Source organism: Mus pahari, chromosome 3, assembly GCF_900095145.1.
Source record: "Mus pahari chromosome 3, PAHARI_EIJ_v1.1, whole genome shotgun sequence".
Taxonomy (NCBI): domain Eukaryota; kingdom Metazoa; phylum Chordata; class Mammalia; order Rodentia; family Muridae; genus Mus; species Mus pahari.
The window spans coordinates 41,458,233-41,470,821 of record NC_034592.1 but is presented as its reverse complement, the minus strand read 5'-3'; the positions used below and the strand labels follow the sequence as shown (position 1 = coordinate 41,470,821).

At 36.3% G+C, this 12,589-nt stretch overlaps 1 protein-coding gene across 2 annotated transcripts in view; it reads right to left on the bottom strand.

The window, feature by feature from the left end:
• The window catches only part of Galnt13 (polypeptide N-acetylgalactosaminyltransferase 13), a 571,919-nt gene that overhangs the window by 60,727 nt on the left and 498,603 nt on the right, over positions 1–12,589 (bottom strand). For both annotated transcript variants that reach the window (XM_021192182.2, XM_029536704.1), the window contains exon 10: positions 1,040–1,179. In XM_021192182.2, the coding sequence (XP_021047841.1) occupies positions 1,040–1,179 (140 nt within the window). The remainder of the gene's footprint in view (positions 1–1,039; positions 1,180–12,589) is intronic.

The following is a 12,589-nucleotide window of genomic DNA, read 5'->3' as shown; positions in this document are numbered from 1 at the left end:
TCCATTACACATAATCAAATTTCTTCTATTGTTTTCTTTCTGTACAGGTAGATGACTACCAAATATATTAAAATGATTCTGATTAGCTATAATATATTTTATTATTATGATCTCCAAATGATAATTAAAATACAAAGTCATATTTATTAAATATTATTTGCTAAATTAATTATATTATTGTGGTCAAATGCTCTTTATAATAATCAACATTAAATTAGGTTTTAATCATAAATTAGTTCAATAGTAAGTGGGAAGCTACCAACAGGAAGCATATATCATAAAGAAAATAATTAATATTTTGAGCAATTGATTATTATATGTATATATGTATTATCTTGAGTCTGTTCTTGTACATTTTAGTGATGTAAGTATTTTAGAAATGAATGGTACAGATGTATGAATATCTAGTCCATATAGACTAAGGTCCAAATTATGTATATCACTTTTTTTAAGAGCAAATTTTTAAAAGGCTATTGATACTTATTGTGTTTTACTGATTGACCATTTAAGCAGTTGAGGGATCCAAACATCTCTAGTGATGCAGACATTTAAAGTAATCTACAAAGTATAACTGATGACAAACTTTTCAATCTTAGATTTGGTTTATAAAGTATATTTTATTTTTTGAAAATTCATGACTGTAACAAAATTTGTGACTATATAATTTAAGTAATTTGATACGTTTTACATCTCAATTTTACTTTCAATACAGAAAGCATTAATAGTTGTAGAAAGTAAAAATTATTTGAAGTTTACAGACAAAAAAATGAAGAGAATAAGTTGATATAGCCCAAACACTGTTATCTGTTGGTAAAGAAACAATAAAATACTTTTTGTACACTCCTAAACTTCCCCATACTTTACAGTTTCTCACATTAAAGACCTTCACAGTCCTTGAGAAAAATGAGAAATCATTTAAAATATATGCATTTAAAGTCCTTATAGTGTTTTATTCATAACATGAAAAATATTGAGCTCCTTAGAAATTGCCCCATTTGCAAAATATATTTATAACTTAAGGAAAATAAATAATTCATACCTCACCAAGTGAGTAATAACGTCTTGGGATCTGGGAGTCCGGATAGATGTTTTCCAGGTACCAAGAAAAAGGTTTACACTTCAGATTTTCCCTTAGCGTTTTTCTGACTGACACATCTCCATAATCCACTTTGACAACACCTGGAATGTTTCAAAAAACCACAAATCAGTTGTGCTATTTTTGCTCACTTTTAGACTGTTTACTTGCTATCTGCTTTCTTATAATTCCATAAAACTCATTTGCATGTACAGTTGCCACTAAGCTCAGGCTTTCTCACTACCATTCAATTAGTTTATTCAATAGATATAAGAGTATCAGTTCTTTTATTGCTTATGACTTTTGAAATGTAAGTGTTTGCTGCACAGTGCTTGTCATTCTTGGATTTAAAATAATCTTCAGCTAAATATAAACTGGTGTTAATTTGATGTCTAATAAGCAAAGCTTAACTCAACTATTAAATGTGATTTTTTTTTTTTACTTAATGAAAACTTCATTGCTTTGTTCATGCTCATATTTTCACTTTAGAGTCATTTATGCTCTATCTGTAGACTTTATGGGAAATTTATGTAAATACGATGCTCACAATAGACTATACATATGCTCAAGTTTTCTTCTTGCATTTCTTTCTAAGCTTACCATAGACTTTGTTCATTATTTATTGATTTTTTTTCTATCTTATGAGCTTACCAAACATCGCTTAAGTGCCTTGGAAAAATTAGTAAGTAAGTAAATATTAAAAAACTAGCATAAATTATGGAAAGGAATATATCTACAACTATTTGTTTAAGTTTTGTAACTTTATTTCAGTTGACAGCAGACCATTTGGTTTAAAAGGACTATTTCACTGGTGATCATGGAAATATATTTTGTTTTAGAAACAAAAATACTAACATTTTAAATTCATATTTCTATAGGAACAGTAAACGTGTAACATGATTTGTTCATTATTTGCCTGAAATGATCAAATTGTTTCAGCAAACTATGACTGAGCAGTACTGTCTTCAGGATTTATTTTCCTGAAAAGACTTCATTAGTGGTTTGTGTGCCTAAAAGTTATATTTGAAGATTTATTTGAATATCACTTTAGAATAAATTGGAAAGAGTACTAAGTGCTCACAATGTATTGCATAAAGAATGAAAAATAAGAGATTATTAAGAAAAGCCCCAGCCTTATCGCCTGCCTCCTCAAAGCCACCCCTTCTCATTAGCACTGAAACTGGCATAGTCTCAAATGACTATGTTAAATTAACTTCAGAAATGCACGTGACTGTGGCTTACCTTTGTAATTTGGAAAGGTACTTAATCTGCCTACTGCAATGGTTCTCAACCTGTGGGTTGCAAGCCCTTTAGAAAGCCTCTCTCTCCAAAATTATTTACATTATAATGCATAACAGTAACACAATCACAATTGTAATGCAGCAAGGAAAATAACTTTATCGTTAGGGTTCTCATAACATGATGACATTTACTAAAGGGTCGCAGCATTAGAAAGGCTGAGAACCACTGCTCTATAGCCTTATTTTTCTACTTAGAAAAGAAATACTACATAATAACCAGCAGGACCCATCAGGCACTACACCATCTTCGCATTCCCAGAACCTTCCAGTTAGGAGGGAGCATCTGACTGGGTCTGATCAATAAACCACTGGAGTCAGGGAAGGCATTAGCCATGGTCATAAAGAGAGGCATTAGCTACAAACCTCTCCAGCTCACAGTTCCTCTGCTGCAGAGGTAATAGATGCCATGTGTTCCCTGGTAAAACTACAAGGGAGAAGAACTGGGGTTTGCATGACTGCCTGACTATAATCGTGACTGCGATATAAAACCTGAACAAGGATCTTAACGCTGTGGCTTGAAACAGCAACTCACTTGTTTCCCAAAACTTCTATCTCTGACCCAAATATCTCGAAGGTAGTTTGTTCAATGGTTCCTCCCGCAGTGTGTCTGTGGTCTCTATGGACATTTCAAACTTAACAAGACCAAAGTTGATTTCTCTGCTTCATTGGCAATGCTCTCAACTGTCTTGATAAGAACAAATATCTACCAATTTCTCATGACAAAATCTTAGAAGTATATCTTCAACACACACCCACACAATCCATTGACAATTGCCTCTGTTTTCACCTTCATAATATACCCCTGTCCTTTATTGGTTCTGTCTTTGATCTACCACTACAGTTATATTATAAACCATTCCAACCATCTGAATTTTTCTATTGATCATGTATTTACTACTGCATACTCCTTAGATACTATTTTTAATGAACAAATCAAATGGCATTTCCCAACTCAAAAGCTTTTAGTGATTTTCCATCATAATATTTGGACATCTCCTGATATTCATTATCAAATACCTCTTGTCTATTTCTGTAAGTTCATCATTGGAGTCATATCTTATATATTTTTATCTTTGTTTCTCTGTAGAAGTATCAAGCTCAGTCCCAACCCAATGATTTGTAAGTAAGTACCTTTACTTATGTCTGTGACATTGCGGTGGGACTCTGAGTTGTCCTTTACTTAGTGCAAGTATTTGCTCAAACTTTCTTTTCCAAGCTAAATATGGCACTTCCTTCTGTCATTCCTATCCATATTCTATATCCTTCTCTTTCTCAGTTTTCTACACTGTACTCATTAAGACTTAATTATATAATATAGATTCATTTGATCACTGCTAATAAGAATTTGGGGCACATAATCTCATCTGTTATCTAAAGTACTACATTAATGATATGTTACAGATTACTATGAATTCTAAATATTTTCTAGAAAATGTCTAACATGGTTACCTATACAATAATACTATGTAACACATGTGGATATAAATATTAGTTTCCTTTGCATGTTTAACATCAAATTTCTCCTCTGTCATAAATATGAGTTTTCTTTGAGAATCTTTTCCTCCTTGATTTTCAGTTTGTGTACAACCAGACTTTTCTATCCCTGCCTTGTTAGCTTCATACAGGTACAAAGACTAAAGTTCCATCATCAGAGAATCCTTTTAAAAATGTACATTTTAGCTCTGTTAGTTCGGCTAAGACCTGGGAGTTTGCATTCCTTATAAGCATCCAGGAAATCCTTTTCAAAATAGAATTTAAGTGGCACTTAAGGCAAACTAGGCATGACATTATTCAAACTTAAATATAGCCAGATTGAATTTCTACTTTCTCTGTATTAGCAACTATATAGATGAGTTAATCCTGGAGATTCCGAAACTATTGCATAAATAGGTCTCAGACAGTAACATCCATGAAGAAATAAGAAAAATGAAAAACCAATACATATCGCAACAATTATAGCTATCTAAGTCACACACACACACACACACACACACACACACACACACACACACATGCACACACACGTCAGGGGGAGAGAAGCAAAAGAGGTGGAATTGAAGAGAGGAGAGGATACAATACTGATACTTCCGTTTTACATATTAATAATGATAATTTATTTAAACTCGTTGGTATTTGAGAGTTCCTAGGGGTCCAGGTTAATTGATACTACTGGTCTTCCTGTGGGGTTGCCAGTGCCTTCAGGGTCTTCAATCCTACCCTTAACTCTTCTAAAGAGGTCCTGACCTCCGTTCAATTTTAGGTGTGGGTATCTGTATCTGTCTCAGTTAGTTGCTGGGTAGAGTCTCTCAACCAAAGAGCATATGCAGGCTGGTTCAAGGTTTCCAACACATAAACAGCACAGGGATAACTTGTCTGACCTCAGTGGGAGAGGATGTGCCTAATCCTGCATATACTTGATGAAACAGGATGGGGGGATACCAGGTGAGTACCCTCTTTGAGGAGAAGGGGATGGGTAATGAGGATTGGAACCCTCTAAGTGGGGACCAGAAGGGAGGCAGCATTTGGGATGTAAATAAATAAACTAATTAAAAATAAATAAGATATTTTAAGTATAATAATAACAACAATAATAAATTACTCAACTAGTCCCTTGTTGAAGTAGTTTCAATAAGAATGGAACCCATATGCTTGAATTTTTAGTGATAAGGAATTGGCTCTTCTTGAAGGATTAAGAGGTGTGGCCTTGTTGAAGAAAGTGTATCACTTGAGATGGGCTTAGCATTTTCAGAGGCACAATCATGGCCCTGAATCTCTCTCTTACTATATTGCCTGCATATACTGATGTAGAACTTTCAAATAATTCTGCAGAATTATTCCTGCCTAAGACATCAAGGGAAGACTGGATATATATACATTTCAGCAGTATAAAAAGAAAAATTCTATTCAAAATGAGATATTTTAATTTGTTAACTTGCCACTTTCATTTCCTGACATAGCAGTATTATTTTAAATTCCCACAATTTGAAATAACAACATAAATTTGAAATAATAATGAAGTACTTCAAGATGGCTAATAGAGTTAAGATGATTTGTGCCAAGCAGAAGAATCTGAGTTTGATTCCACAAATCTGCTTGGAGTAAGAGAACTGACTCCAATAAGAACGTCTCTGTAAGGGTAGGCACATATACTAACAGTTCCATGCACTCTTTTTTGGTTTTCTCTCCTTTGCATTGGTTTACAAAGGCTTCTATTGTCTTGGGATATCAAAACTCCCAAAGTCCTCAAGTGTGTCATCTAGCATTTAAGATATTTCACACTATAGTTCCTTGATATTAATAGATTCCTAAAATTTATTTCAGTGATTCACATACTACGCTTCTCTTGGCTTTAACTATTTTGTGTCTACAGATAATATGACTCAGATATTTCAATTTTCCTTAACTGTTCTGTTTCAGTTTTGTGCCAGGTTTTCCCCTGTAGCCTAAGATAACTTCTACTTAGGGTTCTCTTGCCTCAGCCTTCCCTACCTGGAGTCCCAGATATGTTCTACCACACCTGGCTCAATATAGTTCATCTGAAGACACTAATGCACCTAATAATTTGAGCTATCTTTGTGTGCACTACAGCATATCCAGGATCAACTGAGGGTGATATACCTATATATTTAGATGTTATGTTCATGTCTATAATATCTGAGTGAAGAGTAATCATTGTGATATTTTCACTTTAGTGAAAATAAAGTAGTTATTCTGAACTAGTCAATGGGGCAGCATTTTGTGTGGTTCCAATCTCCAGTCACAGTGAATATTTTATTTAGTATAATGGCTACCTGTGTAACTGAAGAAGTGTTCCTTTATTATTTATTCATTCCAGCCAATGGGAAAAAAATTTAGAAGACCAGCAAATACAGACATGGATGTTCACAGTCATCTATTGGATGGAACACAGGGCCGCTAATGAAGGAGCTAGAGATAGTACTCAAGGAGCTAAAGGGGTCGGCAACCCTATAGGAGGAACAAGGATATGAACTAACCAGTATCCCCCAGAGCTATGTCTCTAGCTGCATATGTAGCAGAGGATGGCCTAGTCGGCCATCAATGGGAGGAGAAGCTCTTGGTCTTGTGAAGATCATGTGTTCCAGTTCAGGGGAATGCCAGGGCCAGGAAGCGGGTGGGTGGGTTGGGAGCAGGGCAGGGGGAGGTTATAGCGGAATTTGGGGATAGCATTTGAAATGTAAATGAAGAAAGTATCTAATTAAAAAAAAGAATTTAGAAGGCCAACTCTAAGCACTTTGAAAATAAAATGGTCATCCATAAATTCACCCAGAATATGATCCAGAAGTGTGGACAGAAGGGACAAACTGTTCTTTATGGGAATAGATTTCTGTCGTAAACATAGCAGTGTAGTGCACCTCTTCTCATTAAATATATATAATGTTCCCATGGATTCCTGTTGATGTGCCTCACCAAAGAATGAAATCAAGACTTTGAATAATTAAATAAGTAACATACCATAGCATAAGAAACAGCAACACATAGCGAAATATTTCAAATGACAGGTTTATCGGACACTTCCTCTTTTAACATCAAAATTCATACTATTTAATATTCTACTAAACACAAAGGAAATTTAATGTTTCTCTACATAAAATTAAATATCTAAGTGGTGCTATATAACATTGCAAGTATCCCTCAAAGAACAGGACCTTCTTAAAAGTTATCTATGCTACATTATGCAAAACACAAGAAAACCAAGAAGGATGACCATCGTGTGGATACTTCATTCCTCCGTAGAGTAAGGAACAATATACTCATGAAAGGATACAGGTACAGAGACAAAATTTAGAGCTTAGATGAAAGAATGGACTATCCAGAGACTACCCCATCTGGGAATCCATCCCATCATCAGCCACCAAACCTAGATACTAATGCACATGCCAGCAAGATTCTGCTGAAGGGACCCTGATATAGCGGCCTCTTGTGAGGCTATGCCAGTGTCTGGCAAACACAGAAGTGGATGCTCACAGTCAGCTATTGGATGGAACACAGGGTCCCCAATGGAGGAGCTAGAGAAAGTACCCAAGGAGCTGAAGGGGGCTGCTACCCTGTAGGTGGAACAACAATATGAACTAACCAGTACCCCCTGAGCTTGTGTCTCTAGCTGCATATGTAGCAGAAGATGGCCTAATTGGCCATCACTGGGAAGAGAGGCCCCTTGGTCTTGCAAACTTTATATGACCCAGCACAAGGGAAAGCCTGGGCCAAGTAGTGGGAGTGGGTGGGTAGGGCAGCAGGGGTGGGGGGGGGGTATAGGGAACATTCGGGATAGCATTTGAAATGTAAATAAAGAAAATAATAATAAAAAGAACATATCAACCTACAAAAATATACATTGTACATGTGCATGAAATTCTCAGAGAATTTTAAAAAGCAAAAGAATACGTGGGGACTCCATGAACAGCAGCTCATCTGCTGCCCTCTGAGCTCATGGGGACAAACATGGCAAGGAATGTGTCACCATATTATTGTCAGGGCATTGTAACCCAGTAAACTATTAGTATAGCTTTGACTTTACAGAATTCAGAAGCTTAAAAATAAACTAGATAAAAGTGAATCTAAAAAAAAAATAAAAAATAAAAGTTATCTATGCATTGATGAAATAATGTGATAATTTAAAGTTGCAGATAGAATTGAATCTACTGAAGTAAATATGGGTGATATATTGAGGTATGATTGGGAGCTAGTCGCACCCTCTTTTCTTGACAATTTATACAAGCTGAAAGATTTCAATGCATGATTGGCTGACCAAACAAAACATACCCACAGTGGTTTTACAAATCATGTTCACTGCATAACTCATTCAGTATGATACTTAATATTACCAATTCCTCATATTCATGGCCCATATCTTATTGTTACATCTGTGAGGTAGAGGTATATTTTACACCAAATAGCATCTCACAATCTCTGTGGGAAGGCAATCATGATAGTCTAGTTACTGTCTGAGCATGAATAACTAGTTTCTCTTCTTCTAAAATCTTTGGCCAGCTGTAATATTAGTAATTATTTATTGTTTGTTTAAGTTGATGTACAATTAAATGCATTCTGCCTGGTTAAAAAACTTTCTGAGATTATATATATTTATTGGCAACTGAGTAGGATTGAGAGACTATAAGACTATTAGTAACCACACATCTATTTGTGATAGTGAAAATGTTTCTAGAGATGAATGTTATGTGGGAAACAAACTGATGCAGAAGACATGCTCTGAATATGGGTGGAGCTATGCAATGTGCAGGGATCCTGGATGGAAAAATTTAAGAAGGAATATACCAACATGTAAAGCTATGTTCCTAAGAGTCATGTGTATTACTGCTCTTGTCTACTTTGTTCAAATATGTTCATAGCAGCTTTATTAATAATAGCCAGAAACTAGAAATAATTGAAGGATAGATGAAGAAAATGTAGTGTATTTACAAAATGGAGTATTGCTCAGCTATTAAAAGCAATGACAACACCAAATGGATAGAATTAGAAAATGTCACCCTGAATGAGGTTACTCAGATCCAGAAAGACGAACATGGTATATACTCACTTATAAAGCACCGGATAGCCACGCTACAAACCAGAGACCCAAGAAGTGAAGTAAAAAGGAAGGCCAAAGTGGAGACAGTTGAATCTCACTGAGAAGGGGAAATAGATTATATCTCGGGGATGAATGGAGGAAGGGGATTGGGTGGGGAAGGGGATGGGGATGGGGATGAGGGCAGGAGGGATGAGGTATGGGGAGCATAGGGGCTGAAAGTACTGGGAGAGTTAACTTGATTGTGCATATCTGGTGTGGGATAGAAACTTATGAAAATGGAAATTCCCAAGATTCTGAGGATGAACCTAGCTACAACTCCTAGCATTGGGGGACTTGGAGTCTGAACTGGCCATCTCTTTTAAGATGACGTGATGATTTGTATATGCTTGGCCCAGGGAGTGGTATTATTAAGAGATAAAGCCTTGTTGAAGTAAGAGTGTCACTGTGAGCTTGGGCTTGAGACCCTCATCCTAGCTGCCTGGAAGGCAGTATTCTGATAGCAGCCTTCTGTTGAAGATGTAGAACTCTCAGCTGCTCCTGCACCATGTCTGCCTGGAACAATAACCCACCCACAAAATCACAGACTGACAATTTTTCCTGCCACCAAAATGTACAGGTGTAAAAGATGGAGCAGAATTTGAGGGAAGGATCAACCAATGACTGACCCACCTTGAGACCTAAGCCATGAGAGGCAGCCCACCCTGGACACTATTAATGATATTGTGATATACTTATAGACAGGATCCTAGTATAACTATCATCAGAGAGGCTTTAATCAGCAATTGATGGAAACTGATGCAGAGAAATACAGCCAAACATTAGTGGCTCTTGGGGAATCCTGTGAAAGAGGGGAAGGATAGATTGAAGGATTCAGATGAGTCAAGGAAACCACAATAAAACCTACAGAATTACTTAACCTGAACAAATAGGGGCTCATAGAGACTATTTTGCTAACCAGAAAGCATACATGGAATGTACCCATGCCCTTGGTACCTATGTAACAGTTGTATAGCCGAATTTTCATGTTAGACTCCAATAGAGGGAGCAGGGGCTAACTCTGACTGTATTGTCTGCTTTTGGATCCCTTTCTCTTCAACTGTGTTACCTTGTCTAGTCTCAACAAATAAAGATTCCCTTAGTCTTACTGAAAATTTTTATGACAAGGCTGGTTGATATCTAAAGTAAAGATATCAACTTTTTTCTGAGAAGTGACAGATTTCTGAGGGGAGGTGGGGAGGAAGGGACTGGGAGGAAAGTGGAAAGAGCAGCTGCAATCACGATGTAAAGGAAATAAATAACTTGAATCAATTAAAATGTAGACAACAATGGTTGATTTAGAAACTAGTTAACTCATTTAAGGATCTATCCCACTCTGCCTTATATTGGGCATGTAATGCTGAGTAAGTCACGTATATCAGAAGACCGTGACTCCTACTCTATTAAACCACATGAAACTACCTATTCTGAGTATTGTGATTAGTGAGTGAAGGAAAACATAATCAATGCAAGATGAAATTGTGACCAAATGGTTACCATTTATATTTGCTATGCTAACACACATGCGAACTTCCAACAGCAAAGTAATCCTATTTCACTCTGAGGCTATGTATTGCTGTGGTATATCAGATGAATGGTGTAGGAAATCAACCATTCCTTTAGACCTGTTTCCCTTTCAGTCAGAAGTATACCATACATCACTTTCTAGACTTCTCAGAGTTGTATTCCTGCAGGCATCATTTGCGGTCTCGATCCAAGGATTACTTTTCACCCCAGAGGACTACTAACAATGAAGCTGAAGCTGCACTCCTTGTGCAAGTGCCTGTTCTCCTGCCTACATTATGCATTGGAGAGACTTGGGTCCATGTGGCACATCTAACAAAGAACACAAATTGCATAATCACAGTCTCAATTAAGATACTATACTGTGAACAGTAGGGATAAGACTTTTTCTATAACTGCTCACAGAGAACATGTTGATTATGCTCTAAGCAAACAATTGTAAAATTTATTCTTGCCTCTATTGTCAACCAATTTTTCCCATCTGTCCTAAGCTGTTATAAATGAGTGAGCTAGAAAAGGCTGTAGAAGAATCATTAGTCACCCCTGGGGATACTGTGCACTGCTGCTATAGAGACAACCAGTAACAATAATTTCAGTAAGCATGAGCTTGACTTATCCTTTCTGTGAGGGGTAGAGTGGCATTTTGCTCCTGGGTATTCCATACAGAGTTTGTCTTTTTCCTACACTCCTAAAGAACTGATACTAAAATCAAAGTGAAATTTATTTATTGTGTACCGAAGATGCAGTTCTTATATCAGACTCAATATTGCCTGGTATAAGAACATCTCAGCAGCTCCTAAGTAAAATCAATATACAGTAAGGATGTAAAAAGCCCAAATGTGTTACCTGCACCATTTGTGGTACAGAACTCTTCTACATAATTGTTTAATTCTCTATTGCACAGAATGTCTCTTTATAAAAATCTTAATAACTGTCTTATAACACCAATGGTACAGGACTATATTCCCATGTAATTTAACAAACTCTTTGTCTACAAAGAGTGAAGAGTATGGCAGGATGCCAACATTTTGAAAGGAAATACACATGTACAGTATACACTGTTTCATACTTCTTGACTTGTTTATAGGAAAGGAAAATATTTAGAGTTGGGCTATCTAATTCTATAGATGCAGAGCACCAAGAGTATTCCTTTAAGTTCATTTACTTATAAGTGTTGATTTTCAACTTCTTACATTATTTCTTCTGTCCTCTGACATCGCCTTTTGCCAAAGGTTAATATATCAAAATCGCTGGTCAGAGATGAAAAGGTCAGGTGTTAGAAAATTTCATGCAGTAAAAATTGATCATTAGAGTCATTATTAAATCACAAATTGTGTGGAAATTGTAATTATTTGTCTTATTAGTGACCTTTTATAAATGAAAGATTTAATGTTCAGAAGATGAAAGTGCATATAAAATACCTGTGACTCCTGGCACTAGAAAATTATTTTGTGGGTTTCTTCCTTCTCCCACATTCTCACTGTTTCTTATTCTTTTATAAGCTGTGCTGGATAACTAGGGACAGGATATGGAACAACAGCTGTGTATTCTTTGTAGCCCGACCAAATTAAAGTTTTACTTGAATAATTGATTTACCAACAGTAATCAAAATGAACATATGTGAAATTATAAATCTTTCTGATAAATTTGCATAGTATATTGAGCATAGAATCTGGAAGTGATGGTTAAGGAGAGGTCAATTAGCATTTTTTTAATGAAGGGTTATCTGGAAGCATACAAGATAAGATGGATAGAGTTGGATGATTATATTTTTGTTGCTCATTGAACCTTTAGACTGTGGGGCCCTGAAGGTGGTGGTAGGCTGCCATGGTGGGCATTTCCAGATTATACCACCTCTGGCATCTGATGAGTCTTGGCCTATGACATGGACTAAGGCATTATAACTACCATCCCTCCCTCTTAATTTTTTCCAATTTTTATTAGGTATTTACTTCATTTACATTTTAAATGCTATCCCCAAAGTCCCCTATACCCTCCCCCTGCTCCCCTACCCATCCACTCCCCCTTCTTGGCCCTGGTATTCCCCTGTAATGGGGCATGTAAAGTTTGCAAGACCAAGGGGCCTCTCTTCTCAATGATGGCTGA